At 34.4% G+C, this 16752-nt stretch overlaps 1 protein-coding gene across 1 annotated transcript; it reads right to left on the reverse strand.

Annotated features, from left to right (window-relative positions):
• Positions 1 to 12521: 12521 nt before the first annotated feature.
• Positions 12522 to 16362, reverse strand: LOC149195106 (uncharacterized). Its single transcript, XM_089407890.1, has 3 exons — positions 15540 to 16362; positions 12871 to 15362; positions 12522 to 12635 (listed from the first exon to the last, which is right to left on the reverse strand). The coding sequence occupies exons 1-3, from the start codon at positions 16360 to 16362 to the stop codon at positions 12522 to 12524; spliced, it is 3429 nt and encodes a 1142-aa protein (XP_089264016.1).
• Between the last annotated feature and the right edge of the window lie 390 nt (positions 16363 to 16752).

Below are 16752 nucleotides of genomic sequence, written 5' to 3' on the forward strand. Positions count from 1 at the left end.
ATCATGGGGTGGAAAATTTTATTATTGAAAATGTTTTATGAATTAGTTATATATTTTATTATTAGTATAAATTTATTTTAAATACAAATTTAATATGAGTGAGGAGAGATTCAATTTTTCACTTACAATTGTTTTTATAGTAAATATTATTTGAATATTGCATATAATTTTTTATTTTTTATTGAGTCAATATGAACAAAGGTCAATAAAAATTTAATATAAAAAAATACTTTAAAATTTACTTTATTTAATTTAAAATCCAATTTATTAATATTAATATGAAACAATGTTTTCAAAATATTTTATTTTTTCCTGTCTTTATTTTTTTTTTAATTATTTAGTTTCATAAATGATTAAACATTTATACGATTAATTATTTTTTTATTTAATTTTATAAATGGTTAAACATTTAAAAGATTGTTTTTTTTTAAACTGAATGAAAATATACTAAATAAATAATATATTTTTATGAAAAATATTAATAATTTTTCTAACCAAAATAATGATATTTATTGCGATGATAATGAATTTATGTTAATGTAGTACATGGGAGCCTACTTGCGTAAATTGTTAAATGACTACGAACCCATATACTTCTTTATTACTTGGAAAGTGTCATAATACAAACTAAGTAATCATTTGAAATAGACTTTCTAATGTAAATTTCGAAACTATTTATTTTTATACTTCTTTATTACTTGGAAAGTGTCATAATACAAACTAAGTAATCATTTAAAGTGTCATAATACAAACTAAGTAATCATTTGAAATAGACTTTTTAATGTAAATTTTGAAACTATTTATTTGTATATTATTTCTACCGTAATTATGCATAATCATTTTTTTCACCATTATGTTGTTAAATTTTGATTCCTTTCCTCAAATAAAAAGTCCCAATATCCTTTAATGCAACCTCAATCCAATTCTTTGGATTATAATGATTTGTTTCATGGTTGTGTTTCAATCGACTATTAAATTTTAATTGGATTTCATTATATAAAAAACCTCAATATGTTTTGAACTAAATAGTCACGTAGTTTACCGATTATTTAGTTTTGAACTAAATATTTTATTATTATTTCAATAATTAATTTATTCAAATCAGGAATTGTTCTTCCCTATTTCCTTTTTATGGTTCAAAACGAGGACTTTCTCAATGTTAATATTATTTCAATAATTAATTTATTCAAATGAGGAATTGTTCTTCCCTATTTCCTTTGTATGGTTCAAAACGAGGACTTTCTCGATGTTGATTGATATTGGTAAATCATTCTCCTTTAATATAGGTTGGATATAGGTTGGAATGATTGAATGTCAATAGTTTCAAAACCAAGTATCATGTAACAAGTTTTTTTTGTTGATGTAGTTCTATGTTATGTTTTATGCATATTATTATAAATTTGGAGAATTAAAACAATATAGATATTTAAAAGTTCATAATTAATCATAATTAAGTTTGGATATATCAACATATATTTACAATTCATATTTATGTTAAAAATAGAAGAATCAAATTTATTGAATTAAATTTGGACAGCTCACAAGTGTGGAACACCACTTGGAGACTGCCAATGCAGAACTTGCTTTGCCTTACAATCATTACATAAGGAATATATAATCCACACACAATTAGGGAAGTTGAAACAACACCCTAGAAATCGGGAAGAAACTCCTAATCTAAGGTTCGGTTGAGCCATCACTCCATTAATACATTTCATCATTAATCTCAACACTCCCCCTTAATGGAGAACTAGATTCACATATATGCCTAACACTTCCCTAAAAAATTCAAACTTGATTCTACCAAGAGGTTTTGTAAAAATATCAGCAACATTGTTCACAACTATTACAATACTCAATATGGATTTCTTTTGACTGAACTTTCTCCCTGATAAAATGAAACTGTGTATCAATATGCTTTGTGTTCTTATGAAATACTGGATTATTTGCAAGTTTGATGGAGCTCTGGTTGTTGCATTTGATCACTATTGCAACCTTCTATTCTTCTCCTGCATTAAGGATAAGTCTCCTTAACCAAACTGCTTCACATGTTGTTGCACACATAGCTTGATATTCAGCTTCCACAGAAGACAAGGATTCGGTGTTCTTCTTTTTGTTGCTCCATGTAATGACCCCGGATCCGATGCTAAATTCATAGCCTATTATGGATCGTCTGCCATCGACATTTCCAGCCCAATTAGACTTTGAATAACCTACCAATTTAACATCACATGAATCAGTATAAAAAAATACCAAAATCTAAGGCTCCCTGAAGATACCTTAAAACACATTTTGTTGCAACCCAATGGCTCTCAAGGGGATTTGACATAAATTGGCTCAATGCACTGACTGCATAAGCGAAATTTGGCCTAGTTGTAGTAAGGTAGATTAGACTCCCAACCAATTGTCTATACAAAGTCTCATATGCCTCCTTAGATCCATCATCATTCTAAAGTTTATATCCTGCTATAGCTTTGCACAGATCCATTCTGAACATTTCCAGTAATCTCCTACCATACTTAATCTATGACAAAAATGTTTGTCCAGAATCCCTCCAGATTTCCAAACCCAAAGAGTAATGTAGCTGTCCAAGGTCTTTCATCTCAAATACTTGTGACATCTGCTCCTTGATTTCTTTAATGAGATTATCAACATTCCCTGTAATGATTAGATCATCTACATATAAAGAAATAAAAATAATCCTTCCCTCTTTATCAAACACGGTATAAATATTAAGGTCATTTTTACTTCTTTTATAACTATGTTGTAGGAAATATGAAACAATTTTTTCATACCATGACCTAAGTTCCTATTTTAGTCCATACAAAGCTCTCTTCAACTTGCAGACTAAATGTTCTTTACCCTGTTTGACAAACCCCTCAGGTTGCATTAAGTAAACTTCTTTCAAGTCCCCATTTAAAAAGAAGATTTAACATCTAGCTGGTGAATCATCCAATGGTGTTTGGTAGCTAAAGCAATTATCACTCTGATTGTGTTTAGTTTAACTACAGGGGCAAATCTTTCATCATAATCTATTCCTTCTTGTTGCGAATACCACTTTGCAACCCGCCTAGCTTTATATTTATCTATGCTCCAATCTACTTTAAATTTAGGCTTATACGCCATTTTCATCCTATGGGTTGTTTTCCTTCAGGTAGTTTAAATAAATCCCAAGTTTTGTTTTTGAGGATTGACTCATATTCATCTTCCACAGCATCCCTCCATTCACTATTTTGACTGGCTTCTTTATAGCTAGAGGGTACAACAACATTCATCATACTAGTTATAAAGGAATTTTCCCTATATCTTGTTGGTGACTGAGCAATCCTACTTGATCTCCTGAGTGGTGGGGTAGCTTCAACCCTTGTTTGATTATCCTTTGTGGACTTGGCTTGACAACTACATCATCTTCCTTCCCTTCCTTTTGTTGCTATAGTTGTTGCTCATTGTTGTCATCTGATTCATCACTTCCTTCTTCCACCAACAAGGGCACGTGCCATTCTTCATCAGTACTCTCATGGCTTCCATCATTAACCTGCTCATGAAACACTACATCTTTGCTCGTAAAAACTTTATGAGTAGAGGGATTAAACAATTTGTAAGCCTTAAACTCTGTACAATACACAACAAAAAGACATTTGATGGCCTTTGAATCCAGTTTCTTTCTATCTTCCTTTGGGACATGAGAAAAGGATTTAGAACCAAAAACTCTCAAATGCTTAACTGCAGGCTTATAGCCAAGTAAAGCTTCAAAAGGAGTTTTGAAATATGAACTTCTAGTTGGACTCCTATTCTTTAGATATATTCTAGTATTAATTGCTTTAGCCCAAAAATCCTTAGAAATATTCTTACCTTTTAACATATTGCAAGCACACTCCACAAGGGTTCTTTTTTTCCTCTCTGCAACCCCTTTCTGTTAAGGAGTGTGGGGTACTATAAACTATTGTTGTATCCCATGCTCCTTGGAGTATTTAAGGATACAAGCTTTCTTGTACTCTCCCCCTTGATCCGAGCGAGAATCCTAATGCATTTACCTGTATGCTTTTCAACCATACTTCTGAACTCTTTGAAGTATTTAAAAGGGCGGCTCTTCTTCCTGAGGAAATACACCTAAGTAAATCTAGTATAGTTATCAATAAACAATAAAAAATACTATGCACCACCTAATGCTTGTATGCATAGGCCCGCATAAATATGTGTGTACCAGCTTGAGTATATCTCTCCTCCTTCTATCAACATTCACAGGAAATTCATCTCTGTGCATCTTTCCAAGTGCACATGTATCACAATCAATATGGACAGGCTTTAAAACATGAAGACCTTCGACCATACCTCTTTTTTGTAATAGCAGCATATCATTGAAGTTAATATGGCCTCACCTATGATGCCATAAGTCCACTGTAGTCATGGAAGATGATGTTAATGTATGATGTGGTGCACTTGACAGTTAGCTTGTACAACCCTCCCACATGAATCTCTGATGAAATAGGCTTCATACAATCCAAAAGGCCTTTAATAACACAATATGATTTATAAAATCTTACCTTGAGATTCAGATCAATTATCGTAGAGACATAGATCATATTCTTTTTTATCCCAGGTACATACATTACATTATGAATATGTCTAATATTTCCATCAGGAAAAACAACAACAATATTACCATAACCCTTGATTTGGTACCCTCTATCATCACCAAGATAGATGTTTGCTCCACTGCGGGTCTCTTTCAAGTATTCAAACCACCATCTGTTCCTAGTCATGTGGATGGATGCACCTAAGTCCACAAACCAATTATCTGCTTAATCATCCTTAGCCAAAAATGGAGAGTCAGATATGAACAGTCTCAGGTTGTGACTCTGTTCCTCATCAGTAAAATGACCTGCATGTTGTTTGTGTCTCTTTTGGCCTTCACCAGACTTCTTCTTCATGCAACATCTGGCTATATGGCAGGTTCTACCACAATAAAAACATTTTTTCGCAGATTCATTTCTATTGAAAGATGTACCTTGAGGTAGGGGCATCTTTCTCTATGGGGTTGTGCTGCTTTTCTCTGCTACATTTGGCATTCCTCAAAAGGGGTTCTTCTTCACCATTAGGGCTAGATCTGAAATCTTAGGTTTATGAGTCAGTCACCTTTCCTCCTCTTGCATGAGGATCCTTGTCAATTCTTCAAACATGAGGGTTTTTTCTCTTGCATTCAAGCTAGTGATGAACATATGATACTCATCAGTCATACCATTCATGGTAATCATGACCAAATCTTTATCTGACACAACTTCACCGATGTCACCCAGCTTGTTCTTGAGCTCCTTGATCCTTGAAATAAATGCTACAATTGTCTCATTCTCCTTCATCTTGATGGACAGAATATTTCTCTTTAAGAAAAAAAATCCATTGGTTCACTTGACCTCATAGAGATCCTTGAGCGCCTTCGAGATTTCTGGTGCAGACTTGCAATCACGGATATGGGGAATAATGCAATATTTAATCGATAATTTCAGGATCATTCTTGCCTTAGTCTCTCACTTATCCCAGTCTTGGATTGTTGCTTCTATTCCTCCTGCAATCACGTTCAACTTAACCTCATCATTATTCACAATTGCCCATGCATTGTGTACCTCAAGGAGGGTCTGAAACTTAAATTTCCAACCACAATAACTAGATCCATCCATATTTTTATTCTCATTGAGGTATTCTTTTGCTAACTGATTATTCAGCTTGAATAAAAGAACTTAAACCCCAAAAACAACAAAAAAACAACCCCAAATCTTAAAAATAGTCCAAATGCTAGATCCAATGAAAACTTCAATTAAAACTGAGCCCAGATCCTTTTTTTAAAAGATCACTCCAAATTCCTTCTTTAAAAAAAATCGCCTCCTTTATAAAATAATAAGCCCCCTTTTTTCTAATTAAAGAATTAAATTAAAAAACTTTTAATTTAAAAATCTTTAATTAAAATCTTCATTTAATTTTTTTTTTCTAGTTAAGGTGGACCGGGATCCATCCAAGAAGTATTAGGCATCTGTGAATGTGAGAGGGAGACTTTTGTTGAAAATCATCAAATGAGTTACCCTGGAAAAGAGTTTCCGGGCCGACCTTTGTTGGGGTAGTAGAAAATTGGCTTAGGCTCCAGAGATCGCTTTCTGACTGAACTTGCCTAATATCAAACATTTGTAAGCCTAATATAACTCGCTCTGATACCATGTTAAAAACAGAATAATCAAATTTATTGAATTAAAAAAAACAGAATAATCAAATTTATTGAATTAAAGCTCGATAGCTCATGAGTGTTGAACACCACCTGGAGACTGCCTCTACAGAACTCACTCCGAAATTGGAAGACGAAATGGCCTCTTTGTGTTCATCGATGGAGCATCTACCCAAGCACAGAAAAGATTAAGATGCAAACTCGCATTGTGGAAATTCAACTAGTTCGCATTTTCTGACGAGAAATTTGCTTTTCCTTGTTTATTTCTGTGATTATCTAGAAGCATTAATAGTGGAATCAATGATCTATTAGTCTCTTCATGCATTGAGAAGAGATGTCGAGCTGCATCCACAATCACGACCAATACATCCATTGTGCAGCCTCCTCACCGAGCTTAGTCAATCGCAGAGGCTTACATCTTCTTCACTGCAAACTCCACCTAGCAGGCAGACTCCACCAACAATGCTCTTGCGTTCAACCTACAACATGCATGTTACTTTAATCACTCCCTCAACACCTCCCATCACACACTGTGTCCCAACTAGATCCTCATTGGAACCAACAGAAACTTCTCACAGGTGCGTATTAGAGTAGATAAACTTCTCACACAGTAGCGGAGCCAACATAAACTTCTCACACGATAGTGGAACGAACATAAACTTTTCACACGCAAGACTCGATGGCCATTGACTACAACAGAGCCACGACGTCGAGAAAAAAAAAATGTGTAAGGGTAAGACTATATCGGCGTGCGTATGGTGCGAATATGGTGCTAGATCCCACGTTAATCAGCATCCAATTTCCCTTAGAAACCACACCTCCTACAATCAGGGTTATAGGCAGTCCTTAGCCTGTAGCTCTGATACCATGCTAAAAACAAAATATTCAAATTTATTGAATTAAACGTGGACAACTCACAGGTGTGGAACACCACCTAGAGATTGCGTCTGCAAAACTCGCTCTACCTTATAATCATTACATGAGGAATATATAATTCACACACAATTAGGGAAGTTGAAACAACACCCTAGAAATCAGGAACAAACTCCTAATATAAGGTCTGGTTTAACCGTCACTCCGTTAATACATTTCATCATTAATCTCAATAATTCAACCCAATGTCAATCAATTTTTCTAATGAATCTTCTTTGTATGTTAGCATTTATTTGAAGATATTCAATGATGGTCTTCGTAAAATAACTAAAAATATAAAAAAAAATTTAACTTTAAGTTGTTGTAAGAAAATATTAATAATTACTAAAAAAAATTGATATCAACCATTTTCTTCCTTGTTGTCTTGTTTTATGTGTTAAATGAGTTGCATTGTTTATTCTTTTATATAAGAAAATACTTAAAAATTAATATTTAATGCTAAATTAGTTTTTTATATGTACAAATTCAATCATGATTACATACATTTGAACCATGTTTTTGTTGATATATCTCCTCCAATGATGCAATTATGTCCATTTATTTGACCATCTCATTGTACATTTTTTTGGACATTCCTACTACCATGTTTCACATATGAGCTCTTCGATCCTTTGAGATTTTCATAATATTCTTGAAAAAAATAATAAACTATTTTTATATGGACATATGAAAACTAAATATAACAAAATTGATATGGATAATAAATGATTTGTATTAATATATACATATAATTGAGGAAAATCATTTTAATTATAAATATTATCTTTTAAATGTTCCATTTTGTTGTTGTATATTTTTTATATTGCAAGTCTCACATCTGGAAATACTTCATGTAGTTTAGACATAATTTAGTTCTTCGAATCATTGGATTTATATTTGTAATGTAAGTAGAATGTACATCTATACATTCATTCCACTGGATTCCTAATATTTTTGTAAAACTCCTTCCATCCCCCACCCCCCTTTTGATTAAGTTCTAGCACCACTCTAGATGAGCTAAGGATGAATTCATCGTCACTTACATGTTCTGTATTTCTTTTTCTTAAAATGACATTGATCTTTTCCATCATTGTTGCTCCCTATAGAACACTAATCATATATGAATTAATAGATTGTTTGGAACATGCTATCTAATATTCTTAAGTATATTATTAATGAAAAAAAAAAACTCATATTGAATACTATTTTTTCATTCACCTCATTCATCCTTCTGCAAATTTTTGATCAGGCTTTTACGATCTTTTGCACATAGATTACAAATAATATTACTGACCTTATTCATTTTTTGGCTTTGCAATACATATTAGTTAAACATACATATATTTCAAACATATTAATTTTGTAAAGAAATTATAAATAATATTCATTCTCTTCTTTTTCCGATGCATTATCATTGTGTCGATTAGTATTTTTTTTTACACATTCTGAGATTTTTTTGATCAATATGAAACTTGTACGAATCGATATAAAAGTCATTAAATATATTTTATACATAAATGAATAAAAAAACAGGAAAAAAGAGCTCTGGTAACCGGTGCATTTATTTGAATAAATGCATCGATCCGTTTTGACCATTAAATGCATCGAGTGTTTAATTGTTCAACATCGTGTGTGTTTTTTTAAAGTAATTTTAAATTATGACAATGCGATTTGTAATTATAAACTCAATGCAATGAATTAATGGAACTATTTAGGAGATGCACATCGGTGTGTTATACTACACTCGGAGCACGGATGAACAAACTAGACAGGAAAAACGAGTTGAAAATATGTTCGTGCATTGTATTACATAGGGCAGACTGGTGCATTATATTAAATTAGTGCACCACAAAACTTATTTCATTTTTTTAAAAATCAGGCAAGGGCAACAATGTTTGGATCTAATTCAATAAGCAATTCCCCTACTTTACATGTCAAGCACCATATATATAGTAAGTACACAAATCCATTAGATCTAAAATGCCTAAAATTAAAAACCTTAATTGTGAGGTGATAGGGGGAGTTAAACTCTAACTTGATATTTTGTAGTCACATAAGTAATGGTTTAAGTAAGTATCGATTTTTTTTAATTAAATTTAAATAGGAATGTAAATCTTATAAAACTTTACTAGTATATTCAATAGTATTTTTTATTATAAACGATTTTTAATTTAATTTAATTTAATTTTTTGTTTAATCAATTTTTATTTTTTATTTAATCAATTTTTATTTTTTATTTTTTCTAAATTTTGAATAAATCTAAGAGAAATTGTAAAAATTATTAACACTAAAATTAACATTAGCTAATTTTTTTGCTATGTAGAATTTTGTGTGAATCACCATACCTTTCAAATTCTGATCTTTCTGCAATTCCAAAATATTTTGTTGTTCTAGAGTACTCCAAGTGTGTCTCATTTTCAAATGATCTGTCTTTTAGTTAAACCCTAATAGATATTGTAAAAAAAGTTATTACTAAAATTTTTACAATGCAAGGTTTTAAGTGAATCACCATACCTTTTAGCCTGTAATCTTTTGAATAGTTCAGTTACTCCAAAATAGTTTGTTGTTGCACATTGTTCCTGGTAAGTCACTCTTGCAAATCACTCCCTTTAAATTTTGGGAAAAATATTGAAATAATGAATAATTTTTTACTATTTAAATCAATTATCGCTCATATTTGAATTAAAAAAAAAAACTTGCTTTTTTTTTTCTCACTTAATCCAAACATCAGTTTGTTTGATAATAAAGAGAACGAGTGCATTTATATGTAAAGCACATTGACATTGTTGAGCTGCCAAACTTTTTCAATACACCAACATGATACACTTTTTTTTTTTTTTTTTTAAAGCCTAAAAGAGTGTGATTAACATTTTAATGCAACGTTGTGGTTTGTATCTAAGTGCATCTATGTTGTAATTGTTAGAAGAGCGCCGACATGGTAGAATTTGCTTTTACTTTGAAAATCTTGGAAACTCGTTCATACGAGTGTTTTTTTATTTAAACACGTAGGTGTTGTTTTGTATAAGAGCAACGATATGATAACATATTTTATATTTTCTGGAATGTCAAAACCTGGTGCTGGTATTATTTCAATGCGCTAGTGTTGTTGTTCTTTAAACATATTAGTGTGGTTTGTTTTGTTATGTTCCCTAGTAAGGTTTTAAATCTATCTAAAATTTAATTTTCACATGAAATATCATATTAATCTCAAATTATCCCTTAAGACACATTAACATGAATTATCGTAGTTCATAGTATACATTTTCCACTTAAAGTCACATTATTCTTGAAAGATATTTTGTAAACTATATTGAAATTCAAGTTATGGTTATATGGGTCTCGAAATTAATTTTAGATATGCACACAAAATTTTATTTCTAATTTTTTTTAAATGGAGTAAAATATCAAATGGCCAATTCTTCATGGAAAATCCTTCAAATTCCAACTCGTTCCATATTGTTGATTAAAGTTCTTCACAAAGTTATCCCTTTCCATATCTAGTAAGTTTAGATTTTATTTATTAGTTGAGTATGTAATTTCATTTTTTTTAATCCATGCCAATTTGAATAATAATATATCCAAATTTGTAGGATCCTAATTTAGAATTCAGTTCGGATGTAGAAAATATTCCTCCATTTCAAAAAAGTCAGAAGCTCTTATCAAGAGAAATATATCAGAAGCAATTGGTAGATGAAAATGGATAACCTCTTCACCCTCCAATTAGAACATGGCATCTTCTAGCTGTAATCATGGATCAACGAAGGTAATAATTGATTGGTATAGCGTAAATTCATTAAGACAATTTCATTGACATTCTTACTAATATCATTGATATTGTACTAAAGACATTCAATATGTTTTGAAATTAGGATTTTAGTGATGATGATCGACCTACCTACCATCTTCTGGTCTACCCCACTACAACGTCAACTCGAGAGAAGGTTTAATTTAGAGAAATACTCAAAGAGGAAGCATCCAAATAATGGCTGAATCTACCACCTATTCAATTCATACTACGCCTAAATTCACTAATTAGGAATGACTACAACAATAACAGTTTTTCATCTCAAGTTGGAAAAAGAGGAAATCAAATAGAGGTTTTTATTGATGATTATTGATTACTTATAGGATACAACTATCACAGAGGAAATATTGTTAGATACATTCTAGAATGATGAGCTATGGTTGATGCTCATATCATTGATAGCTTATTTGAAAGCCTAAAATCTGTTTCCACCAACCCTGTCTTTGGACCTAGTAGCAAGTCAAATTCTACTTAGTTGGGGATAATGATGTTGTTGTACAACTTGAAAGAAAATTTTAGCATCTCGAATTCATGTTTCTCGTAATATTGAAGTAATTATCTTCCATGATCAATCAAGTCCTTTATATTTTGAGAAATCTTGTCCCACAATTAACATTAAAAATGGTTAATTTTATGAATGTTAAATATTTACATTGTACAATTATTTTCCCCACCAACTACAATTTATGAAAATATAAGGTTCTTATGAGTGATAATGTCTTATCGGGTAGCTGCGAAGAGGAAAATCAGTTGTTGAAAATTTTGGGTGTTGAGAACATATCATATCATGCATGTATGAATTATTGTATTCTATAAAGAGGAGAATATGTAGACAAAGAGATATGTCTGAAATGTGGGCATGACAAGTACTGTAACTAAAAAAAGTTGGGTAACTTACATGGACCCCATCTTAAGATATTAAGGAACCTGACAATAATCCCTAGGATTCAAAGGCTCTTTCGTTGCAAGGAATTAGTTCTGTTGCAAGGATTAGTGTTGTATATTTTTTCTATTGCAAGTCTGACATGTCTCATTAGCCATTGCTCTGGAAATACTTCATGTAGTTTAGACATAATTTAGTTCTTGGCATCATTGGATTGATTTTTGTATTGTAAGTGGAATGTGCGTCTATACGTTCATTCCACTAGATTCCTAATATTCTTTAAAAATCCTTCCACTCCCCCCACCCCCTCATCAACTCCTAGCACCATTCCAGATGAGCTAAGGACCAATTCATCATCATTTATATGTTCTATATATTTTTATTCTTGAAACGGCATTGATCTTTTCCTTCATTCTTGCTTCTAATAGAACATTAATCATATATGAATTAATAGATTTTTTGAGATATGTTATCCAATATTCTTAAGTACATTATTGATGAAAATTAAAATAATATAAAAAAAACTCATATTGAATACTATTTTTTCATTCGTCCTTCTACAAATTTCTAATCAGGGTTTTATGATCTTTTTCACATAGATTACGAATAATCTTATCGACCTTATTGATTTTGTGGCCTTTTTTTCCAATGGAAAAATACCACGCTTTTCTATTAATGAAGTAACAAAAAAGCTACAAAAAGGAGTGCGTTTACATTCCACCTCTGATTGCAAGGTCCACGGAGACATTTATCTCTGTAGGGGTTTCATATTTGTCCATGTCTTTCTTTACCAAAAGACTGTTTGAGTCCACCTGGGTTTCGGCCTGAAGCGGCCATATCAAAAAATATTGAAAGTTCAGAACTGTCCACTATAATCCTGGGCCTCCTTTTTACGGGAAAACAGCCCAGTACAAAGAGACTATGCGAGTTTATATTTTAGAACATTAAAGCCGTAAGTTTGAAACAACAGACGGTCCAAAAAAACACAGAATCATCCATATACGAGACATCATAAAGATGAAAGAAAAAAGACTATGGAAAAGGTGGGTGATCCGACACCCGGATCAGGTCCTGAGTTTGCTCCGTTATCCGCCAAATTCCCAAAGCTTGCTGCAGACCTGTTTTAGAATACCGGTCGGCTTCTTCATTATTTTCCCTGTAGATATGAGCAATGGAGAAGTTATTGAATAGAGACTTTAAAATTTTTACTTCTTCCAGCAGTGGTAACAACATATAATTTCTGCATATAAATTTCTCATTGACCCAATGAATCACATTTGTCGAATCGCCATAAATCTGAACAGTGAGAATGTTTCTATGTATGAGCCAGCACAGGAGGAGTTTTAAAGCAGATAATTCTGCAAAATTGTTTGTGCCCGCCCCAAGTCCTACGGAGGCTTTTAAGGAATGTGAAGGAGAGAGATGTATAATAAGTCTGGCCCCAGTGACATTGTTTTGGGCTGCTCCGTCAAAAAAAGCAATAGGGATGCCCTCTCTGATATTTATCTCTGCCCGCCTGTTTGAAGGAGATGAGGCCTCAGGTTCAGGGAGGCTAGCATAAATAGCCGATGCTTGTAGAGCAATAACATGAGCAGGGGTGATCTTTTCGTTGAAAATGCATCCATTTCGGGAGATCCAAATACCCCAACAGACAATGGGTGGCAGATTTCTCAAATTTTTATCAGGGTAGTGATCCCACCAGAATTCCCAAGCCGCAGATAGAGTATCCCCTTCCCATCTCCCTGAAATTTTCAGAAGTTTGAAAATCTCCTCCCAAACTGCCCTGGAGAAAGGACACCCGACGAAAAGATGGTGAATCGATTCCGAAGCGTCCTTACAAAGGGGGCATCTGCTTGGCCCCAGCTGGAAACGAGCTTGGAGAATGTCCCAAGTGGGAATTTTATTTTTTAGCGCACACCAAAGAAATAATCTGGCTTTTTTAGGACATTTTAATTTGAAGAGGGGCTTTGCCCACCAAACCGGGGGATCCCATCCTTTCCTACTCATCAAAAAACCATAACCGGCCTTTGGAGAGTAAAAGCCTGTTTCTGCATGTACCCAGACCAGTGAATCATGAGCATCCTTTAATCTAACATTCGACCGTTTGAGTTCTTGGATGAAAGCATTCCATTCTTCTTGCCAGCGAAGATCCAGATCCAAGTCAGCAACTGTTTTCCATCCCTGACCCCAAATTGAAGTTAGTCCCTGGTTTTCAATCTGCGAGAGATGATTGATTCCTTTAGAGGCTAGATGATCCAGTAACCCAGGGGAAAGAGCATAGAAGTCATTACAACCCACCCATGGGTCCTTCCCAATTCGAACACATTCACCATTCCCTACCTGCCATGCTAAACCCTGTTCAATGATTTTAAAGGCATCCACTGTTGCCTTCCAGATGACCGAGCAGTTCCTTCCTTTTTTGTTTGGACTTCTTATCCAGTCTTCCAATGGGGTTGGATCAATATATTTCCTTTTAACAACCTTGGTCCAAAGGTTTTCAGCTACAACAATTCGCCAACCTGATTTTTCCGCCAAGGATTGGCAGAAATCTACCAGCTGTTTTATTCCCCATCCTCCCCACTCCTTCGGTCTAGCAATCTTGTCCCAGGCGACCCAGGGAAGCACAGAATTTTCCTTTGAGCCTGACCACAAAAATCTGCTACAAATCTGCCTAATTTTATGAATAATTCCTCTGGGAATCCAAGTCAAAGCTGCCCAGAAAACAGGGATGGCTTGAAGAACTGAATTGACCAAAGTCAGTCTGCCGGCTCGAGAGAGCCACTTATAGCTCCAGTGAGAAATTCTCTGTTCAATCTTAGTCACTAACCAGAACCAATCTTGTTTGTGATAAGATGATGGTTTCAGCCAAAACCCCAGGTATTTGAAAGGCTCATCCATCGGACAGGTTTCAAATGGCATGATGGAAGTAATTGCACTTACCTCATGTCTATTGAAGCCCTCCAAAATGTAATGAGATTTTCTGTGATTAACTTGAAGTCCCGTGGCTTTCAGAAATAGGTCAATAATATCTTTAAGAACTTTTACCTCATCTAGGTTCCCATTTAAGAATAACAAAATATCATCAACAAACAATAGGTGAGAAATGAATAAATTTACAGCAACCTCCAAACCTGTAAACAAGCCCGCCTGTTTTGCTTTTAAGATCAGTCTGCTCAACCCCTCTGCAGCCAGGAGAAAGAGCAGAGGAGACAGCGGGCACCCTTGTCTCAGACCTCGCTGGCTTTTGAAAAACTGGGAGGCCGCCCCATTTATCAGTACCGCAAAATTGACATTTGAAATACACCCCATAATCCAATTTATAAACTCTACTTTGAACCCCAGGTGGGTCAGAAGTAATCTTAAATACGACCAGTCAATCCTGTCATAGGCCTTGGACAGGTCAATTTTTAGAACAGCCCCTTTCTTCTTTGCTTGTCTGATACTGTGGATGGTTTCCTGTGCAACTCCAATTGCTTCGTGAATTTGCCGACCATCCAGGAACCCGAACTGTTCACTTGAGATATACTCAGATAGATAGGGCTTCAGGCGTACTGCAATGATCTTTGCAATAATCTTATAAATAGTATTGCAGAGGGAGATAGGCCTGAAGTCTTCAAAAGAGGAGGGGTTCTCATTTTTTGGAATAAGTGCTATGAAGGTGGAATTGAAAGAGCTGAAGATTTCTCCTTTCATTCTAGACTCCTCCACCACCTCGGTAAGCTCATCACCAATAATATCAAAAAAATGAGTGAAAAGTTCTATCGTCCAGCCATCCGGTCCCGGGCTTTTATCCTTAGGCATTGTCTTTATAATACGCTCGACTTCCTCCTTGTCCACTTCCCTAAAGAGAAGCTCTGCATCTTCTTCATCCACCATCCTTGGAAATGCTTGAGCTGTTCTAATAATTTCCGCCAAGGAGATCCCCCCTGGATTTGAAAAGAGGGCTTGAAAATGATTCTTCCCTAAAGAAGAAATTGCTTCAAAAGAGGACACTTCCCTTCCATCTGGGTCTCTCATCTTCCAAATGGTGTTTGCTATTTTTCGCCCTCTTGCATAATTATGAAAAAACTTTGTATTTTCATCCCCTGCTTTTAGCCAAATGGCCCTACTTTTCAGCCTCCACTCCTCTTCTTTCTCCAACAAAATCTTTGCTTTACCTTTTTCTAAAGACAGAATTTTCTCTTTTGTTTCCTGGGACGCATAGGCATCTGAATCAGGGTCTTCAAGAACCCCAATAGCCTCCTCAATCTTTACCAGCTCCTCATTCTGTTTCCTTCTTCTCTCAGCAGCCCAATCAATGGTTGCTCTCTTAAGTCTCTTCAGATTTTCCATAAAATGACCTCCTTTGCTGACCTGAGAATTCGGCCCCAAATGTCTCCAGGTGCTTTTGAACAGTTGTTGGTAAGACTCCTCCTGAAGCCAGGAGGCATTAAATTTGAAAGGGGAAGCCGGCTTTGCAGGGGGCTTAGTGAGTTCGAGGTAGATTGGAAAGTGATCCGAGTTTCCCCCCTCACCCACCCATTGACGGAACAAAGGGATAAAAGTCGCCATCGTTTCATTGATGAGGAAACGATCCAACCTCTTAGCTACCCTATCTTCGCCCGTTCTTCTGTTCCTCCAAGTCGGCTTTGTCTTTATAATATTTACATCAATCAGCTTTGCACTCTGAAGGGCCTTTGAGAAGAAATCTGATAATGGATCTTCCCTCACGGATGGTCCCCAAGCTTCCGCCAGTCCCAAGGAGAAATTTAAATCCCCCCCAATCACCAAATTTTTGTTCCTTAGGATCTCTTTTGCCAAAAAATTATTCCAAAAAGAAACTCTACCCTGGCAAGGACCATAGATGTTAATAAGCAGCAGTGGCTGGTCAAACTCAGACGATAGAGCCTCCAAACCCAAAACATGATCCGAGCCCCAAATGCTTTGGATCTTTAACCTCCC

The sequence above is a fragment of the Pinus tabuliformis genome, chromosome 2_2, assembly GCF_031772625.1.
Source record: "Pinus tabuliformis cultivar Carrire ecotype Pingquan chromosome 2_2, CPIR1, whole genome shotgun sequence".
Taxonomy (NCBI): Eukaryota; Viridiplantae; Streptophyta; class Pinopsida; order Pinales; family Pinaceae; genus Pinus; species Pinus tabuliformis.